Genomic DNA, 19,731 nt, shown 5'->3' on the forward strand with positions numbered 1-19,731 from the left:
TAAGAATACCTTAGTTATCTTCTCACCACTGGCCGGTTGAGACGAGAACCCTGGGCATGCAGGAGGGTTGCCAACTCGGGGAAAGAGGGTTGCACCACTGGAAGCGGTCAAGGAAAATATGTAAGAAAATCCCAGAATCCCCCCCACGCTCGGAAGTTCAAGATGAACTTCAGCTCAATTCATTTACAACTGACGCAGTAACTACCGTACCTATTAGTAGTATGGACCACCTTACCTACCTTACCCACCGGTACCCGGATAGCGAAATGTGAACCTGCACTCATACTTCGTATTACCCGGGCCATGAAAGATGCTCGCCATCGGGTAACTGCAGCATCCTGTCTGGGCACGGGCAGCCACACCGTGCCTGCGGCCAATCCATTCCACTGTCGACCCTTGCTCAGATGTGAGATGTTAACCGAGAGCTGCGCATTTGCACATTCTATCACATTTCAGCTAGACAACTTCACATTTGCTTTGTGCAACGATTCAGGGAGTCAGCCCCCGCCTTTTTTTTTGCTACACGGTGTCGCTATTACTACTTCTCCAACTGCCATCGCCGCTGCAGCAGCGCAACCCTCCCCGGCCTTTTGCTCCTTGATTCCTCCTGCCCTCTTCACCGGTTGTAGGTTTAAGGATCAAAGCGGCATAATGTCTGACTTACACCCTACAACAGAGGATCCGGCTGATCAGCAGCAACATATCGAGCTTGTGGGTCTATTCCTTCCGTCCTAACACTAGTGTGTGCCGAGCTGCTAATAAGGACTTCCCGGACGTTCTAGGTGGCGGACGAGGAGCGCGACTGGCCCGACGTCGATTCGGCACTAGGTTTGGTGCGCCCGCCAACTCTTGGCCCTTCCATTTTTGCCTGGATTACTGGACCCGCAAAACCCATGAAGCGATCCCTGAGGATCAGTTACCTCGTTAGCTAACCTGAATCGATTTTCCGTGGCGGTATAGTCGGTATCAGACAGCCTCACTTCGTTGCGGTCCAGCGTGCTGGCCTATCAGCAAGAAAATGGCCGCACCTACCATGCTATGAGCGCCGGAAGTTACGTCCACATCCCCCCGAAGCCCCGAACACCTCCACACTTTTCATTCAGTCCCCTGCTGACGCGGAGGCTCTTGGCAGAATACTTCTTGCCCAATGATGATGTACGTAGAGCACTGCACCGAGCCCCCCATGGTCGCACAGCTCTTACTGAAACACCTTTTTCAGGCCGAGGTTGAGAGACTGGGTGAGTGAGAGTCGGGGCGAAGGGCAAATGCCGCAAATCACGACGGCACTGACCTAGACTCGGACGCTAGACCTGCAACACCATGTTATGACGTTTACGCTCGATGACCAACTGTGTCTATCTCCGAAGAAGGATGGAGCAAATCGGGTGCTCGACCTGGGAACAGGAACGGGGATATGGTGTATCGAATATGGTGTGTGAGACTCTCATGACAAGCATCATGATCGAAAATGCTAATGCATGCCTGAAGCCGATGAACATCCCGAAGCAGAGGTGCGACACTCCCGAATCCTTGGGGACGTTGGCTGCCTCGAGGACCGCGACTGCTGACACTCGCTCCTAGGTCATAGGCGTGGACCTCAGTCCGGTGCAGCCCAACTGGTTTGTCCAGCACAACAAATCTGGATTCGCCGTCTCATAACTGCTGACTCTGCGTGAAGCGTGCCGCCGAATTGTCGCTTCGAGGTAACCTTTTCCTATACCCCGGACATCGCAGTGAGGAAAACGAGGCTGATAATCTTGTAAGATCGATGACCTCGAGAAGGATTGGACGTGGTCAAAGCCGTTCGACTTCATCCTCAGCCGCATGATGACGGGTAGTTTCGCAGACAACGCTTCCATTGTGGCGAAGGTCTACAAGTATGTTTACCCGTCCGTTTCCTTTCTCCTTTTCCCTTCTTCTTTTTCATTTTTATCTTCTTCATCTTCTTCATCTTCATCTTCATCATCATCTTCATCTTCATCTTCATCTTCATCTTCATCTTCATCATCATCTTCATCTTCATCTTCTCTTTCTTTTTTCTTTTTCCTTTTCCTATTCCTTTTCCTTTCGTTTTTCTTTTTCCTTTTTATATTTACATTATAACCTGCTATGCCTCTCTTGTAAATGCCAGCTCACATCGTGTGTCATGCTACAACCAGCCAACTCGAGCCGGGTGGCTATTTCGAAGCCCACGACATGGCGCTGCCCCTGGGCTGCGATGACGGCACCCTATCTGAGGACTCGGACCTCTGGATCTGGATGACCTGGCTGATACGGGCCATGGAAGCCCTCGGCCGGCCACTGACTGCCGCGCAGAACTGGAAGCCCCTCATGGAGGAAGCCGGGTTCGAGGACGTCGTGGAGACCGTCTACAAATGGCCGACCAACAGCTGGCCCCGCGATCCCAAGTACAAGAAGCTCGGCCAGTGGAGCCTCTACAACATGGATCAGGTCCTCGAGCCGGCCATCCTGGCTCCGCTGACCAGAGCGCTCGGCTGGAGCCGCGAGGAAGCGGTGTTGCTCGCCGCCCGGGCGAGGAAGGTGTTGAGGGACCCGAGGGTTCATGCTTACTGGCCAATGTAAGTCTTGCGGACTCCCAAAGGAGGAGCTGTTTGCGAATAACTTTACTGATCTTGAGTCTGACCGCTGTAGATATGTCGTTTATGGTCGGAAACCACTCAAGAAGCGCGAGGAATGACTTGATAGCTGATGAGTCGGGAACACGGGATTGGGCCAAAAGAAACGGGCGGGTATGTTGTTGAGCAACAGGCAAATACAACTTGAGTTCTCCTTGTTTGCTTGCACCCTTTGCTTGGGGGTGTTAACTGTGATGAGTGCTGTCTCCAAGCGTCAGACTGCTTGCGAGCATGCGTAACTGATTGGTCTCGCTGCTTGCCTCATGGTTTGATGAGATTCAGTGCATCCAAAAAAAAAAAAAAAAAAAAAAAAAAAAAAAAAAAAAAAGAAAAAGAAAAACAATGGAAAACTGCGCCTATATGTCCGCCACAGCGTTGCCTGGGACCAGGTCACCAGTAGGATTAGGCATTTGGTACCTGTTACCGATGGGTACCTGCATTCATAGAATTGCACTTGCCGTTCCGTGGCAATCTGCAATGCGCCGTTTGTCCACAGGCTCTGGCCCGGGTCAAAGGCCACCTATCTTAGGTACCTAGGTACCTGGTAGACATCGCCGCTCCTTCCCTTTCTTATTCAAGCTCCCCTCGTCAGTTCGACGCCCACCCGCAACCACTCCGGAGTTCAACTGATCGGTATCAGAAATCAAGCCAATCCATTCCATCATACTTCTTTCCCTGAGTGCCCGTCACTCACTAAAAGCCTCAGCCTTGGGTCGAGCTGTCCTACTGTCGTCCGAAGGTCCTGCTTAGGAAACTACTTTGAATTTTAGATCGAGTACTCTCTGCCAAAGCCTGTTGCTGCTCCAGTAGAAAGATGAATATTGTAGGGACCACCCCAGGCGCCCAGGTCAGTTCTCAGGTCCGCCCTCATTTCAGGCCGCTGTTGAAGTCATGCTCGCTTACCATCGTGCTACTCGTGGCAGTCTGCAATAGACATCATTGAAAACCATGTCTTTTTCCGACCCAACAAAGGAAAGGGCTGGCGGTCCAAACCAGAGCTTCCTGTCGCTGAGGAGATCTTAGCCAGGCAGTCAGACATCGATGAATTGCCGGAGAATCCCGTCGATACCGCATGGGCATCCAAGGACGAATATCTCGCTGCCCAGTATGGCATTCTTCGCTGCGAAGCGGTTGAAGGATTACGCTACTCGGTCAGGACCTTCGCCGACCATCGGGACAAGGAACCTATGATGGACGACGACTTCACAAATATCTACACCAAGGTACGGCTTCGTGTCATATTTCAAGATACTTCCTAGTCTTCTCCTCTGACATGCCAGCGTACTTTGACAGGTGCACGTCAACAAGTACGTGATGTCTACCATCGGTCCCCTCGTCACGGTCTCGTTTTCCACCAACCGGTCACGGTACAGGATCCAGTGGAAGCAGTCGAAGCGTCTCCAGCCGGGGAAGATTGTGGCCCTTTCTCCAAAAAGCGACGGGTTCAAGAGCGTCTGCAAGATTGCGACGGTTGCTCAACGGCCTTACCGTGACGGGCTCGATCAGGACCCTCCCGAAGTGGACCTCCTCTGGGCGAATCCCGAGGACGCAGTTCTTGATCCAACCCTTGAGATGATTATGATCGAGTCGCTTCATGGATACTATGAATCGGCCCGCCATGCGTTGGTCGGGCTGCAGCATGCCGCTCAAACTGAGTAAGTGCCACCTCAGCGTGCTCTCAGCGCCACTTTGGAAAGGCTCCCAGAGCTCACTGTATGCTCACACAATGGATAAGCTCGCCGCTCGACAAGTATCTCATTGGCGCTTGCACTAAAGACAATTCACCTGCCTTCCTCAGAGATAATCCGGTCATGGACCTATCCTCGCTCGCCAACCGTACCATCGGCGGGGGAGATTCTGAAGCACTCACGTTAAAACAGCGTCTGAAGACGCACGATATTGTCAGCAGCGAGGTCCCAGCCTTGGAAGGTCTCACCTACCTCGATGAGTCTCAGCTACTCGGCCTCCATCGCATCATCTCGAAGGAATTAGGTATTGTGCAGGGTCCGCCGGGCACGGGCAAGACGTACACATCAGTGGAGGCGCTAAAGGTCATGGTCAACAATCGACGCCGGCATCGAGGACCCCCTATTGTTGTTGCCGCTCAGACAAATCATGCTCTGGATCAGATACTGGTTCACTGCATCAAGTCTGGTGCAAGTGTGCTTCGAATCGGAGGAAGAACCCAGAATGAATTGATCAAGCCGTACACCTTGTACGAGTGGCGCCAACGCCCGACAGTTCAGATTCCCGCGGACCATAAATGCCACTCTGTCGACCACCAGCGCCGTGAGAACATCAGGAAGATTCAGGGGCTCGTCGATGGTATTTTCAGTGATCGGCTTCTCGATCCCGATGCTCTCCTTAAATTCGGCATCATCACGGAGGCTCAACACCGGTCTCTCACTGACGATTCGATGGAGACGCACGTTGTTATGCAGGCCTATGGCCCTTTTGCACTTTGGCTGGGTGACTGCCTCATTCCCGCGCGGATTCGCGAAGACCGGCACCCTACACAGCTTGAGGTGAGCGAAGCGGAGGGCCGCAAGAACCTCCCCGAGTTTGAGTGTGACGACGATGAGGAGATCGAGAATATCGCCGACGACGAGGAAGACCTGTACCGCTTCCGAGGCAGCCCCATCAGGCTCAAACATGTCTGGTCGGGCAAGGATCCGGCGAACCTGACATCCTGGGACCGCGCTGTCAGGCGAGCGCTTCAAACCGATGACCTGTTCACAATTAGCAGGGACTTACGCGGCGCTGTCTACCAATACTTCCAGGCTAAACTGCTGGAGGCAATGCGACCCGAGTTCGCCGCCCTGCTTGCCGAGAACGTGAGGCTCTGCCAGAAGCGCAAGGCCTTCAAATTCCTGGGGAATTTCCAACTCGTTGAAAAGCAGAAGATCGATATCGTTGGCTGCACTACTACGGGGCTGACCAAGTACCGTGGGTGTCTGGCAGCGATGCAGCCGCGATCGCTGCTCATCGAAGAGGCAGCAGAAACCCGCGAGGCCAACATTGTGTCAGCACTCTACCCTTCAGTCCAGCAGCTCATCTTGGTGGGAGACCACAAGCAGCTCGCACCCAAGTGCGACATCCAGAGGCTCGGCTATCCGCCTTACAATCTCAACGTATCGCTCTTCCAGAGGATGGTCAACCTGGACATGTCGTTTGTAATGCTCAAGCACCAGCGTCGGATGAAGCCAGAGCTCAGGCGTCTCCTGAATCCTTTTTACCCTGAGTTAGTGGACCATCCTTCCGTGGAATCGATCATCCATCGACCCGATGTTCCCGGGATGGGCGGCCGCAACTCCTGGTTTTTCCACCATAACTGGCCGGAGGAGATGAACTCGGATTTCAGCAAGTTCAACGAGCAAGAGGCCGATATGATCACCGGCTTCTTTGCCTACCTCGTCTCTAACGGGACTGCCCCAGAGAGCATCACGGTTCTTACCTTCTACAAGGGCCAACGAAAGGTGCTACTGCGGAAACTGAAGCGGCACCCAGCGCTCATAGGTTCGGCATTCAATGTGTGCACAATTGATTCTTATCAAGGCGAGGAGAACGATGTCATTCTCCTATCATTGGTCCGCAGTCCCCAGCTGGACCGTTCCTGGGCCGTTGGCTTCTTGGAAGATGAGCGCCGTGCCGTTGTCGCCATCAGCCGTGCTCGTCGTGGGCTTTACGTCTTTGGGAATGTCGACAACGTCCTTGGAGCACACCTGGCATCGTTCAACCTATGGTACAAGATATGCAACGGATTCGCCACTCAGAGGCGAGCGGAATGGAACAGGGGTCTACCTCTGGTGTGTCAACCACATGGACGGGAGATCTGGATCAAGGAGGTCGACGACTGGGGCGATAATTGCGGTGGATGCAACCTCCCATGCAAGCAGACGCGCAACTGTGGCCATCCGTGCACCCTCAAGTGCCATGCGTAAGTGGAATCCCATCATCAGCTCTGTTTCACCACCCCTACACTATACTAACTGCTGGGTGCAGCACTAGTCATGAGCAACTTCCATGCAGCGAGGCATGCCACGAGGTCCTAGTCTGCGGACATGGATGTCAGAGGCTATGCGGCCAGCAATGCTCCTGTGACTGCAAAACCTTCCAAGAAATAACCCGTCAAACCCAGGCTGCAGCTCGGCCGCGTATGCCGCTGGAGCAAGAGCTGCTCCAAAATTTGCAAATGGGTACCGGACGGACCGCAAAGCAGGCTACCGGCACCCAAGCCGCCCAGACAGTAGCGCAATGGAGACAAACTATCTGGGAACACGACGAGCAGCAGCAGAACCAGCTGGCGCCCGCAACTCATCATCCGAAGACGGTGGTCCTTGATGTCTATCAGCCAACAACCCTGGTGGAAGGCCGCCGCGTTGGGGGCGGCAGCAGGAGTATCCAGCAGATTTCTCTAGCAAACAACCAGACATCTGCAGTACCTGCCAACGCTCACCCAGAAGCGGTGGAGGATCTCTTGGATCTTACCGACCTAACTCTCACAGATAGGCCGCAAGGTGGCAATTCCGCTGGCTTGACGGTCTCGAGCCCCTTTCCCACCACCAACACAGCCCACGACTTAGTAGATGTTAGTACAATCATCAGTAAGGGGGCACCCGGCCATCACATCACTCCACCTCTTCTCATCCAGATCGGCGTCCCTCCTCCCCTATCGAGTGCCCGCCCCAGCAGGAAAAGTAGCAACAGCAGCGAGCAGCTGGCTTCCGCCGTCGCCGTGGCACAACAGCAGGGTCACGACCAGGAGAAGAGGAAGGAAAAAGAGCAAGGGGATGGGGAGGCCGAGTTATTGATCCAGTTCTGATCTTTCTCTTGTTCCTGTTATGTTGCACGGTCTCTGCGTCGGTGTTGTTGACAAATGTAGTCACTAGACTGTTTGGCACTGGGTTAGGATGGTCATGTTTGAGCGGATGAGTGTACGTACAGTACCGATACTGCACATCACAAAGCTCAGAGCATGTTATGCATGCGCGAAGCTTTCGACATAAATCCGCCATGGAGAAACCTGGCGTCGCCATGTACTTGTTTTTGCGGCCAGCCGGGCTGGAGGTAACTTAGGGCCCCCTGACACTGCTCGAAATGATACCTAGGACGGCATGGTGCGGTAAATGCAGCCATACACGGCGATGAAAATCATCGCCATAGAGTAAACCTCTGTTTTCTTTTTCTTTTTCTTTTTTTCCCCTTGATACTCTCGCGCACCGGACGAGGAGGTGGCGACGGTCATTTCGCCTCACTCGCCTCCCGCCCGCATTGAAGGATTGACCTCGCCATTGCGACGGTTGTTGGAAGACCCCGCGACCGACTCCGAGCGAAGAATATGTATGACGCTCGTAGGTATTCTGGTTCTAAGTGCCATCCATCCATCATTCATCAGGAAGGCGGTCGCTCACTCCTGGTCCTGTGGGGAAGGGCGGCAGTCGCCGTTCTTGGTGCTTGTTGGTTGCGGCACATCATTGGCCCACCGTTCGAGATCCCGGCGCTTAATCGTGCAACCACGTTGGAGGACGGGACCGGGACCGAACGGATGTGGAGAGGGGAATCCAGGAACACCAAGTTGTCACCATTGCCCTCTTGCGCGTCGTCCTCCGGTTTCTCTTGTTGTTCGAGGTCGTTGTGCGACCGGCTTCTTTTTCCTTCGCACCCATTGCATCCTGAGAAAATATGAGGCGACAATGCAAATGCTTTGCTGAATAGGTCGGGGCTTGAGCTGCCTGAGGGACCTTGCATGCGGTCGGATCACCGATTGGACGGATAGGATCGTTGGTGATGGGGCCCCCGGCGGCCAGCTACAGCTGCTGGTTGGTTGCAGCTGGTCCGAGGTGACAGGGGGCGGGAGGGCCGGCATGCACGACTTGCACCTCAACAGCCAGTTCGCCCACCTGAGTGGCCGGGCTGCTGGCAGAGAAACTGCGCTGCCAAACCTGCAGATTGGGTGGGTGGGTGGTGGTGTGCGGCACGCGAATGTCGGCCTATTGCTGCAAGTGCCCGCTCCGGGGAACGGGGCCTGAGTGGAAGGCAAAAAAGGTGATGCAACTTTGGGCGAAGTGACGGCCCCCGCTGGGCGGCTGCAGAGGGGAGTGGTTCAACTGCTGAATGCCACCACTCAGATGCATATTACCCTCTCGTCGCCCAGCCTGCGGCCTGTGGTGGCCTCTTGCTTTCAATTTCTTCGAGTTGCACGGCCAAGAGACCTACCTAATACACGTCAACGGCTGGGGTTTTTGTCGGTGTACTACGGAATCGTGGACCACGCAAGGCCGGTCGCAACCTACAAGTCGAGTCACACGCGGCAGACACAAAGTACGACAAGGAGCTGTGCTCCGCCAGGGCACCGGGTGTCTCAACCTACCGGTCACAGAAGGAGATCGCGCGTGATTAAAAGAGCAGGACATTGTTGGGGAGTGATAGGAGGGAGTGGAGGGAGTTTTCTACCATCGCAGTATCCATATACGACATACAACCCGGAGACCACGATATGATGCTCTCAACATTCCTTGCCATCGCCGGCGCGGCGCTGGCATCCGCACACACAATCATCACATACCCGGGGTGGAGAGGTAACAACCTGATTACAAACTCGACATTCCCCTATGGCATGCAATGGATGTATCCATGTGAGTCCCTCGCTGCCCCTAAACACGCGCGAGGGGTGCCGTTCTGACCCGCAGCTCTAGGTGGCGGCTTTCCTACAACAGAAAACCGAACCTTCTGGTCAACGAAGGGCGGCGCCCTCTCCTTCCAGCCCGGTTGGTTCCAGGGCCACGCAACAGCATTCATCTACGTCAACCTGGGCTTCGGCAACGAGGGCCCTGAGCTCGCCCCGCAACTCGCCGGGCCTCCGAACATGAGCTTCCCGATGGTGCCCCCCTTCCAGATCATCGGCCCTACCAAGCAGCCCTACCCGGGTACGGTATGTCTGCCGCAGGTGCCGCTGCCGGCGGGGGCGAACGTCAAGCCGGGCGACAACGCCACCATCCAGCTGGTGGAGCTGGCCGTCCACGGCGCAGCGCTCTACTCGGTATGAAGCATTTCCTCCCTCCAAAAAGAAAACCTGGTGTGGTGTGAGGTGGTAGCCTACCCGAGTTACTGACACGAACACACGAAATCCAGTGCGTCGACATCACCTTTGCCGAACCGGGCGACCCGCGCATCCCCGAGGTCAACGAGACCAACTGCTTCAACAGTACCGACATCGGCGTCGCCGACATCTACACCCTGACCATCCGCGACTCCGGCCAGGTCAACGCCACCACCACCAGCGGCGCCGTGCCGGCAGCAGCACTGGCGCTGAATGGCGGCAGTGCGTTGGCGCTTTTGCTGGCTGGGCTGTGGGCGTTGCTGTGAGGTTAGGAAGATCAAGGAGGTGGTGGGATGGGGGTTACTGGAGGTGGAAACACTCGGGCTGAGAGGTATGCGACGTTTGAGGGGAAGTTCGCTACCTCCTGTATATATCTCTTTTCTCTGGCATCTGGATTGGCGTTCTCTTGTGTCGCGGGATATCTCCCGGGATGGGTTTGGTATATCCGACTGAGGTCTTTTTTTTTTTTTTTTTTTTTTTTTTTTTTTTTTTTTTTTTTTTTTTTTTTTTTTTTTTTTTGGCTCACCCTTCACTTACTCTTATTAGCTATCTAGCTTCAGTGGAGCTCAAATGATCCACAGCACTATTAGACTGGTGCTCTCCGTTTGCCTCGGTATGGATATCGGAAACACGATTCCAGGTCTGGGTTTCTCTATGGTCTCGGGTAGAATTTGCTTACAAGCACGGAAGTTGACTGCCTTTCCGCACGATGCTCACCCGTCCAACACCCAGCCGCTGGAATCACATTACAGAGGACCCGCCCAAATTGTCTTCTCTCGCTATGATTCCTTGGTGGTGCGCTGCAAGACAGGTACGGACGGGGATTGTCAGTAGCAACTGAGCACAAAAGGGGTTGGCACACTTATGTCAGTCTCGACAAGCGCCGGCGAGAGAGGGTTAAGGAGAAGGAGGGACATGGTTTCACCGGTGCGGTTTCATCAGCGTTGGGAATGTCTTCCCGTCACAGTGGCAGGCGGCTGCAAAGATGCTGTATGCGTAAGACAGGCCATGGTCAAGCATCACTTCACGGGGTTCACTTATCCTTCATCCGCAGAGTCTTCTCTGTTTAGTGTCATTGCGATGCCTATCTTGTGTCACTTTAACCACCGTCTATAGGTACTGCAATGCAAAGTCGGCACACACCTCACCGGAAGTGGGCAGACCTGTGAATTATCAAGCCACCCAGCTGCTCCTGCCTCGGCAGCGAGGTACCTGATGAGTGCCGCATGAAGAGTCCCCGGCCAGTGAGCACTCGCACTTTTATTCCTTTCCCGCCTATCAACGCTTCAGGTACTCAAAACATTCTTGCGCAAGCGTCTTGGTCCTTGCCTCGCTGGATTTCTTGATCGCCTCGCCAATCGCCTCGTCCACCTCAAGCGTCTTTGCTAGATTCAAGGCGTCATCCCCGATGGTCAAGATCATGCCCAGCGTCATGAGCGCGCGAAACAGCACCTCTCCATCGTTCTGCCGGCGGATGACTGCCTCCGCGATCTGGCAGAGGGTCATGACCAGCTCGAGGTCGATCGAGTCGCGCTGGTTGAAGGCGAGGCAGGCGAAGTTGAATGTTGTCGAGGTGAGTGCTATTTGAAGGTTGTTGTTGTCCGCCCCGATGGCGCCTTGGTCGCCTTCCACGCCCCCGATACGGGCCAAGAGCGAGATGATGGCGGCCGCCTCCGAGACCACGAGCTTCCGCCCTTCAGCGGTGGCAAAGAGATTGGTTGCTGCGCGCAGCGCCATCATGACAATGTTTGCGTTGAGCTTTGCGGCATCAAAGTTCTTGACAGTTTCGGCCAGGGGTTCGCCGCTGGAAGCGAGAGGGTCTTGGGTGTCCAGCGCACCCTTCAGGGCGATGTCTGCTAGGCTTCCGTACTTGCTGTCGGTGAGCGACGCGGAGCCGGGCCAAGGTGCTAAGCAACGGAGGACGTCGAGCGCTGCGAGCCGGTCGCCGTAGGGCCACTGCGTGATGACCATGTATATGCTGCGTTGCGCTTCAGGGAGTGCCGTCGGGGACCCTGCGTTCTGGTTCGCGGCGCCCATCGTTGCCTCTAGCACCTTTTCGAGTCGGCTGAGGCCGTCGGGGTTCATCGCGATATGCTTGTTGCCAGCCAAGAGTTGCTTCTCGTTGAGACTCTTAAGCTTTCTGAGGGCCGGTTCCCATTTGGCCTGCGTGAGAACCAGGTACTCGGTGTGCGGCAGATACTTCGGCGACGCTGCTTGATCAGGCTTATACCGTGAGTCGGTTCCATACGGATCTGCAGACGGGGCGTCCGTGGTCTGGCCAATGGTTGCACCTCTGGTGTTAGTTACGATGAACTTGGCGACTTCATCAATGTACGATATTGGAAGCTCATTGTCTCCCAGAAACTTAGTCGCCGCCTCATAAGGGTTTTCGGACAGGTTATATGGTAACTTGAGGGGCGGCTTGCCCTCTTCGATGTCGACATCGAAGACGTAGTCGTATTCCTGACCGTTGTACTGAACCTTCCGCCCACTGCTTCCCGTAGAGTCCACCACGGTGCCGACGTGCACCCACCGTTGCTCAGCTGCCGATAGTTAGCGCGTGCACACACCGCTCAAAGCACTGCTGACATACACAAGGACCACTGATATGCCCCAATGGTGCCATCATCTTCCAGCACGGTGGTTATCTGACCGTCCTTCTTGCCTGCGTTGTTGAGAAGCCAGGACTTGGGGTTCAGCCGCTCCTTGTTGATCGACTCGCCCAGTTGCTGCTGCGGAATTGCAGAGCCCCGAACTGCTTCCTCAAATTGTGACATGACCTCGGCAGGGGCCATTCGGTCCGCATTGCGCGTGAACACCCGGACCACATTGTCACTGGCGCCAGAAACAATGTCACCATTCTGGGGACACACAGCAACGGACCACACGGAAATGGCCGGGTGCGTAATTGTCTGGACGCACTCAGAGCCCCTCCAGACCCGAACTGTCCGATCCTCCCCAGCACTGACGATTTCTGAACTGGGCAGGCAGGCGAGAGAGTAGATGAAGCTATCGTGGCCTTGCAACGCTCCAACCTGTGTGCCGTTCATCTTCCACAACTGGATAATCCCGTCGTTGCCAGCACTGGCGAACTCGGCCCCACTCGGGTGGCCCTTGAGACCCGTAGGAAGCTTGCACAGCGCGCGCACAACAGAGCTGGTGCTGAGAGTCCGCCGTGGCTCAACTTCGTTGTCATGGTGGGGTTGCCGGAGGTCAAAGATGCGAATGTGAGTGTCGGCGCTGCCCGTGATTACCGTGTGCTCATCGTAGGCCAGGACTGCCCATACACTCCTAACCTCCCCCTGGTGCACGAGCTGCGCCGAGATCGACCATTTTTCCGTATTCCACACGAGCGCCTTCCCGTCCCACCCGCCAGACACGATGTAGGTCCCACGAGGAGATACGTCGAGTGCGCAGACATTATGGCCGTGGCCGACAAGCAATCGGTCGGCGTTGTCAGTCGTGGTTAAGCTTGGCCGCTTCGCTTCGATTATGGCTTCCTGGCCCGCCGAGATGATAAGGCCTTCGGGCCAAGCTTCGGAGGCGCTGAGATATGTGAGAGAGTTGATATAACCATGGCCTTGGCTCGTTATCGTAACATCGAATGTCGGGGGTGTCTCTGCGGTCTTGCGCCAGAGACGTACGGTCTGGTCGCGCGACGAAGAGAGCACCGTGTTCGCGGCGGGGAAGCATACAGCACGGACCTGCAGGGGTTTGCGTCAGCGGCGACAGTCGGGGGAAGCGGGACAGCTCTTGGTCACTCACATCCGCCTCGTGGCCCTTTAGCTGGGCTGAGAGCTTGAAATCCGGCATCGCGCCGGAAGGATATCAAGTCGAGGACTGAAGACCAATCTGAGCTACTCTTTCTTCTTGAGTTGGAGATAGATGGTAAGCTGTTGGGCACCTGGGTCGTAGTGGGGCAGCTCCCGATTAAGCCCTGTATGGAATGCAGAGGAATCGTTGCAGACTGCTTTCGTATCTAAGTCAGGACGAACTGTTCCCAGTGTCGTTTGGTTTCCACAGTCGTAGCTCTAAGGCTAGTTCGCTGCTGTTTGATTAGCGAAATATAAACTGTGTTCAAGTTGCTGGAAGGAATCCAACTGACCGTCAAGGTCCATCCATCGCCCGAGCCTTTACCGGGCATAAGGAGATACGGATATTTACGGGATAAGGGCATGAATGCACTTAAGCGTGTAGACGGATCCACCAGAGAACTGAAGGATCTCAGACGATCACTTTCGTCCCCACGGTACATACAGGTACCTATACTAAGGGGAGTTACTCATGAATAAACCTAGAGCTTCCGCTAGGCTCTATGATGCATGGATTATACCTGGTGGTTGTGAGTTAGGAAGAAGCGGTGATATGTGGCAAGTAGGGAGCATATTTGTAGTAGGACTCGCATATTGCATTGACAGACACGGATGCCTGTTATTTCATTGCCCCTTGATAAGCATGAATCCCTTCCATGAGCATTCTCTCGATCTTGCATTTGTTCCGTCATTGACAGAGACCGTTATAAGCCCTCTGACAAAGGCTAACTGGCAGTTGCTGCTACGTGAAGGACACATTGCCCGATTTAGAAGGGCAAGGCGACTCGGAGTGGCCCAGTGCCTGGACGAAGGAGAAGCGGAGGGGCTGCACCTCCCCGCCTGTCAACCACTGACAACCTACTACCTTACCTAATAACGTACGGATTACTCTTACCCCTGTCCACATTTACACACCCCGCTGCGCATTGATCGTCCTCGTCTCGTCGCCTGCTGTTGCACGCATCAACGACTGTGTGCTTCTCCTTTGCAAACTCTGCCCACCAAACGACGTGGCGGCCAGTTTGGCATATTTTCCGGCCTTCTCTCCGAGCTTTACCTTACGACCCGTTACGACCTTACGTTCTTTGGGAGTTTCTTTTTCTTGGTTTTCTGTTTCTCAGTTCTCTTGCTTCTCCCATCAACGCGCAAGGTTCTTACCGGAGACAGCACGACCCCTTCTTCTGGTGACGACCTCATTTGGCAGGATTCTGCATTTTGCGTTGACAAAGGCTGTCGCCATCTCTTTGGCCTTCATCATACCGCACTTGAAAAACTGCAATCGCTCAACTTGATCTCGGCTTGCCAGCATGAGTGACGCCGCTGCCCCTCGCCAATACGTGCCTCTGACCTGCCACGGCCACTCGCGGCCCGTCACTCATTTGAGCTTTTCTCCGCTCGAGAAGGAGGACGTTTATTATATGATATCGGCGTGCAAAGGTTTGCGGGGCCGTCCAACCTACCTTGCCCCCCCACTTCTTGCTGACTGACTCGTGTGGTTGCTGCAGATGGCAACCCGATGCTTCGCGATGGCCAGACGGGCGACTGGATTGGCACCTTCCTCGGCCACAAGGGTGCTGTGTGGCAAGCGAGATTAAGCCCCGATGCGACGACGGCCGCCACGGCTTCCGCCGACTTCACTGCAAAGGTCTGGGATACCCACACCGGCGAGCTGCTGTACGTTCTCCAACACGACCACATAGTCCGCGCCATCGCCTACCCCTTTGAGCAATCCGGGATGCTTGCCACGGGGGGAAATGAGAAAAAGCTTCGCATCTTCGACTTGCAGGACGAGAAGCCGTCCGGCTCGCCGACATCAACGGATCCGAGCGCGGTCACTCCTGTCACGATCGAGACGTCGCGAGCGTTCGAGATTGGCGAGGGGGTTCACAACGATGTCATCAAGTTCATTGTCTGGGCCAAGGATCCCAGCGTTATCATCACCGCGTCCGGTGACACGCTTCGCTGGTTTGATCTGCCCAGCCGCCGTTGTATCCGCGAGGTGAGGCTTGAAGCAGAGATCAAGTCGTGCGAGCTGGTGGCGCTTGCGCCAGCGTACAGCGAGCCTACCGATGTTGGCGGCGGCCTGCCAGTCCTTGCGGTCGCCGCTGGGAAGACGGCGTATTTCTGGGGTGGGGCGAGGGCTGAGGATGAGCTCAAGCAAATCAAGCTCCCGCATGGAATCGCCAGTGTGGGGCTAGATCTCAAGGGAAGGAAATTCGTGGTTGGTGAGGATTCGGGCACTTGGGCGCACGTTTATCGGTGGGATGACGGCACGGAGCTTGACGTGCACAAGGGTCACCACGGACCCATCTGGTCGATCGCGTTTTCGCCGGACGGGAATCTCTATGCGACAGGGTCGGAGGACGGCACAATCAAGATGTGGAAGAACTGCGAGGGGTTCTACGGGCTGTGGCGAGGGGGCGTGTCGGGCAACGGCACGGACTAGGAGGCGGACCAACGCCCTTCACACGTCCCCCTTGACGATGGTACCGTCGAGACGCTCGGCAGCGAAGCGTTATCGAAGGGCGAGCGTCGAGTCGATGTGGCCCAGACTAATCGCTCTAGTTCTGAAGCCACGGCGGTGGCGTCTATGGACGAGGATGCTGACCGGTTGGTCAGCTGTGCGGTCAAGGGAGTTGCCAAAGTCCCTTCACGATCGCGATTCGACCACGGCTCTGGATCGACCTGTTCCGACTTCCGACTGAGTGAGCAGGACATGGACAGGAAGGAGCCGTTGCCTTGCACTTGTGCGTCATGCCCTCGGCACAGCCCGGCGAAGCTACCTGGTGACAGCCGGTTGGAGGAGTTCATGCGTCGGTCAGCTCTCCATATGATCAACGCTGCAAAACCCCTGCGTTGAAAGGGTCAATGGACCAACTATTGCTTAGTTTATGTGTAGATGTTATCTGCCTGCGCACCGAGATGAGAATGGGATTGCTTGGGACAGTAGACAACGGCTCCAGCGGCCTGCAGAATCTGCGCGTTTAGTAATATGATATGGCTGTAGTAAGATTGTCTCTTAGATCTTCATAGCCATTAGCTCGCGGGCAACATGAAGGTTGGGGACTTGACCACTAGCTATGTTAGGAATACTGTATCGGCCCAAGCCGTTACGCAATATATACATATGACTTTGTTTCGTCTGGTGTAGTATGTTACAATACTGTACACTGTATTTGCTACATACTGTACACTCGGTGTGTAGCACCCCTCCGTGGGGTTGCTGAAAGTGGGCCTGGCCAAGCTCCAAGAATCAATGCTGATGCAGAAGGCGGCGCGCGTCATTCACAGGTTATTAGCGTGTTCTTCCCGATAGGCCATATCGCAAGCTCGCCTACCTAAGGTAGTACCTTGCGTTACTCAGTCCACTACTACCAACTGAAGATTCCAGCAATCTAAAAGTGCCAGCGTAGGTACTCCGAGGTATTAAAGAGCAGATAGACATCTGCTGCATTCGGTATGGACGATGACTACGGAAGCTCGGACAACGAGCAGGATGAGCTGATGGAGGAGGCCGACGATCTCGAGGCCGAGAACGACGCCGAGGAGGACAACGATGACGAAGAGGACGAGCAAGACGAACCAGACGAGCCCGAGCAGGAGCCCGCAGACGATGCCGAAGCCGAAGCCGAGGCTGACGCTGAGCCGTTCGACGAGTCCCAGGCGCCGGCGATGCTCGACAGCCAGGGCGCAGGGCAAGATGACACGACGCGGGTAGCGGCTGGGCCGGCGACGCCGCTCACGACGTCACGGTGGCGGCCGGTGCTGCGACAGGAATACATCGATGCGCCGCTCTACGACATTGTGCCGACGATGGCGGCGCCGCAGGCCACGAGCATCAACGCGCTGGCGGTCACACCGGACCTGCGATACTGGATCACGGGCGGGTCGGACGGCTACATCCGCAAGTACGACGGCATGGGCACGATCAACGGCAAGCAGCAGCTCACGGTGGCGCAGCGGCACCCGTTCGTCGACAGCGTGGTCAAGGCGGGCGTGCTGATGAGCTACTGGGAGAACGAGGAGCCGGCACCAGCCAGCGCACGCGCCGACGAGAGGACACTGTCGGCGGTGTACAGCCTCGCCGTGCACAGCGGCGCGTTGTGGCTGCTGAGCGGGCTCGAGAGCGGCGGCATCAACCTGCAGAGCGTGCGCCACGACGAGGGCAAGCGCATCCACTGTCTGCAGGGCGGGCACACCAACGCCGTCAGCGTGCTGAAGCTGGCGCAGGACGAGAAGAGCGTGCTGAGCGGGAGCTGGGACAAGACCGTGCTCGACTGGGATCTCAACAACGGCCAGATTCTGCGCCGCTTCGAGGGCAGCGGCGGCCAGATCTCGGCCATTGAGCTGCGTCCGGCCAACGGCGCGCCCATCCCCGCCGAGGCCAGCGAGGAGGTGGCCGCCGTCAGCGACACCTTCTCCGCCGAGACGAAGCCGCGCGTGAACGGCACCTTCTCCAACAGCATGACGACCGACGACGCGGCTGGCGCGGGCCAAGCCGGCGGAGGCGGTGCGGGCGCGGCCGACAACACCGGGGGCGCTTCGCCCGAGCACGAGTCGCTCTTTGGCAGTCCCGCCGGGTCGCTCTTTGGCGATAATGACACCATGGGCGGCGGCGGCGGCGGCGGGGCCTTCGGTGATGACGACGACGACTTCTCCCGGGCTATGGACATGGGGCTCGACGACCATTCCGGCGACTTCACCATGGGCGATGGCGACATGTCGACCGGGCCCGGGTTGGCGGGCATGGCAAACACGTCTTCGGCGGCTGAAGCACCTCCGTCCGCACCGCATCAAGCGGAATCCCATGGCGAGGTTTCCATCAGCGACACCATGACGAGCGACACAGCTCGCGACACGTCCATGGACTTCAACCAGGTCCCGGCCATCACAGAGACCAGCACGCAAACCCAGCATTCCGTCTCTGACCAGGCAAACTCACAGCACCCACAGCCCGACGCACATCCTCCTCCACCTCCGTCTCCCTCTCGTCCCAACGGGGCCCCAGCATCCCCCTCCATGGTGTTCACATCTGCGCACCCGCCGGGGCACGCCGACCCGACGCAGTCGTCAGCAAGCACCTTCCTCTCGGCCGCGATCGACGGCACCATCCGCATCTGGGACCGGCGCGTGCCCGACCCGGTGGCGCGCATCAACAACCGACGCGGCGTGCCGCCCTTCTGCATGGGCGCGTGCTGGTCGCCCGACGGCAACTGGATCTACGCGGGGCGGCGCAACGGCACCGTCGAGGAGTACTCGATCCACAAGGCCACCAGCGGCTGGGCGCCCGAGCGGTCGCTCAAGTTCCCCGCCGGCTCCGGCGCCGTCAGCTGCGTGCGGCCCATGCCCAACGGCCGCCACCTCGTCTGCGCGTCGCACGACATCCTCCGCCTGTACGACCTGCGGGAGAACGCTGCGTTCAAGCACAGCAAGGTGCCCTTCATCATCATCCCCGGCCCGCCCCGCGCCGGCGTCATCGCCGACCTGCACATCGACCCGACCTCGCGCATCATGATCTCCATCGCCGGCACCCGCGGCTGGGACGGGACTTCGACCGAGGTGCTGATTGGCTATGAGATTGCCGTTGCGAAGTAGTTAAGGGGGGTTAGTAGGGGTAAGGGGAAACGAAGTCACGTTTACTTTTAGTCGCGAGGCCCCCCGTGCGCGGGCCAACAACGGTTGCGAAAAGATACCATGGTGGGAACGGCGTCTGGGTGTAGCAGTGATTCATTCATTCATGAGCGGGCATTTGACTTGGGAAGCTTCGCCGTAATTGTTTTGATAGGCGTATTTGATACCTAAGGTACCTTCCCTTATGGTTGTTTATTCTGTATATGCTCCCCTGTTCTGGGTTCTGACCCATTCATGTTGGCGAGATTTATACTGACCCTAGGAGACAGTAAATAAACGGCAGTCACTGGGCTTATAGGGATCGCGGGGCCTCCCAGAACGCCCAACCCAGCTAGTCACAAGCTTCTTCATGAGGTTTTGATTCGAGACATACTTTTGTTGGGACAGTATCGTAACCACATTCGGCCTAGCGCCTGAGCCACAGCCAAAATACCTTACTATTCCCAGTTTGAATTTGTCAGCCATTTCGGCCCGCGCATTCAGTCGTCAATTGAAGTATCCGAATGGCAATAAAATATATGGTAATTGAGTGTCATGTTGGATGTGCGTTGTG

General features: G+C 56.2%; 6 protein-coding genes across 6 annotated transcripts; 5 read left to right on the forward strand and 1 right to left on the reverse strand.

Moving 5' to 3' along the window:
- The first annotated feature begins 172 nt into the window (after positions 1-172).
- Positions 173-2,794, forward strand: B0T15DRAFT_520231 (S-adenosyl-L-methionine-dependent methyltransferase). The gene is made up of 12 exons (XM_062868485.1): positions 173-711; positions 783-833; positions 961-1,051; positions 1,133-1,155; positions 1,220-1,238; positions 1,309-1,431; positions 1,489-1,511; positions 1,582-1,619; positions 1,679-1,703; positions 1,765-1,877; positions 2,160-2,579; positions 2,653-2,794. Exons 1-12 carry the CDS (start codon positions 304-306, stop codon positions 2,696-2,698), a joined length of 1,380 nt encoding a protein of 459 aa, XP_062726821.1. The 5' UTR covers positions 173-303; the 3' UTR covers positions 2,699-2,794.
- Positions 2,795-3,030: 236 nt separating this feature from the next.
- On the forward strand, positions 3,031-7,458 carry B0T15DRAFT_548168 (P-loop containing nucleoside triphosphate hydrolase protein; the record flags this gene model as incomplete). Its single annotated transcript, XM_062870190.1, has 7 exons — positions 3,031-3,483; positions 3,560-3,859; positions 3,930-4,291; positions 4,372-6,573; positions 6,639-6,687; positions 6,775-7,224; positions 7,288-7,458. Exons 1-7 carry the CDS (start codon positions 3,451-3,453, stop codon positions 7,456-7,458), a joined length of 3,567 nt encoding a protein of 1,188 aa, XP_062726822.1. The 5' UTR covers positions 3,031-3,450.
- A 1,301-nt stretch (positions 7,459-8,759) lies between these two features.
- On the forward strand, positions 8,760-10,192 carry B0T15DRAFT_520244 (uncharacterized protein). The gene is made up of 3 exons (XM_062868486.1): positions 8,760-9,271; positions 9,332-9,675; positions 9,768-10,192. The coding sequence occupies exons 1-3, from the start codon at positions 9,133-9,135 to the stop codon at positions 9,999-10,001; spliced, it is 717 nt and encodes a 238-aa protein (XP_062726823.1). The 5' UTR covers positions 8,760-9,132; the 3' UTR covers positions 10,002-10,192.
- Positions 10,193-11,013: 821 nt separating this feature from the next.
- B0T15DRAFT_389763 (PUL domain-containing protein) lies at positions 11,014-13,548 on the reverse strand (the record flags this gene model as incomplete). The annotated part of the gene is made up of 3 exons (XM_062864510.1): positions 11,014-12,278; positions 12,329-13,439; positions 13,501-13,548. 3 exons carry the CDS (start codon positions 13,546-13,548, stop codon positions 11,014-11,016), a joined length of 2,424 nt encoding a protein of 807 aa, XP_062726824.1.
- A 1,306-nt stretch (positions 13,549-14,854) lies between these two features.
- On the forward strand, positions 14,855-15,993 carry B0T15DRAFT_507642 (WD40-repeat-containing domain protein; the record flags this gene model as incomplete). Its single annotated transcript, XM_062867658.1, has 2 exons — positions 14,855-14,984; positions 15,053-15,993. The coding sequence occupies 2 exons, from the start codon at positions 14,855-14,857 to the stop codon at positions 15,991-15,993; spliced, it is 1,071 nt and encodes a 356-aa protein (XP_062726825.1).
- Positions 15,994-16,796: 803 nt separating this feature from the next.
- B0T15DRAFT_59985 (SPT8-like protein) lies at positions 16,797-19,289 on the forward strand. Its single transcript, XM_062871113.1, has one exon. It carries the CDS (start codon positions 17,007-17,009, stop codon positions 19,140-19,142), a length of 2,136 nt encoding a protein of 711 aa, XP_062726826.1. The 5' UTR covers positions 16,797-17,006; the 3' UTR covers positions 19,143-19,289.
- The last annotated feature ends 442 nt before the right edge of the window (positions 19,290-19,731 follow it).

The sequence above is a fragment of the Chaetomium strumarium genome (assembly GCF_033439665.1).
Source record: "Chaetomium strumarium strain CBS 333.67 chromosome Unknown B0T15scaffold_1, whole genome shotgun sequence".
Classification (NCBI taxonomy): Eukaryota; Fungi; Ascomycota; class Sordariomycetes; order Sordariales; family Chaetomiaceae; genus Chaetomium; species Chaetomium strumarium.

What these genes read in the sequence shown, in the direction of transcription:
- B0T15DRAFT_520231 (XM_062868485.1), top strand. Translation starts at nt 304, where the DNA reads ATGAAAGATGCTCGCCATCGGGTAACTGCAGCATCCTGTCTGGGCACG. An exon ending in AGTCCGGTGCAGCCCAACTG is followed by an intron (nt 1,620 to 1,678) that starts GTTTGTCCAGCA and finishes CTCTGCGTGAAG; the next exon opens with CGTGCCGCCGAATTGTCGCT. An exon ending in GTTCATGCTTACTGGCCAAT is followed by an intron (nt 2,580 to 2,652) that starts GTAAGTCTTGCG and finishes TGACCGCTGTAG; the next exon opens with ATATGTCGTTTATGGTCGGA.
- B0T15DRAFT_520244 (XM_062868486.1), top strand. Translation starts at nt 9,133, where the DNA reads ATGATGCTCTCAACATTCCTTGCCATCGCCGGCGCGGCGCTGGCATCC. An exon ending in CATGCAATGGATGTATCCAT is followed by an intron (nt 9,272 to 9,331) that starts GTGAGTCCCTCG and finishes CCGCAGCTCTAG; the next exon opens with GTGGCGGCTTTCCTACAACA. An exon ending in ACGGCGCAGCGCTCTACTCG is followed by an intron (nt 9,676 to 9,767) that starts GTATGAAGCATT and finishes CACGAAATCCAG; the next exon opens with TGCGTCGACATCACCTTTGC.
- B0T15DRAFT_59985 (XM_062871113.1), top strand. Translation starts at nt 17,007, where the DNA reads ATGGACGATGACTACGGAAGCTCGGACAACGAGCAGGATGAGCTGATG.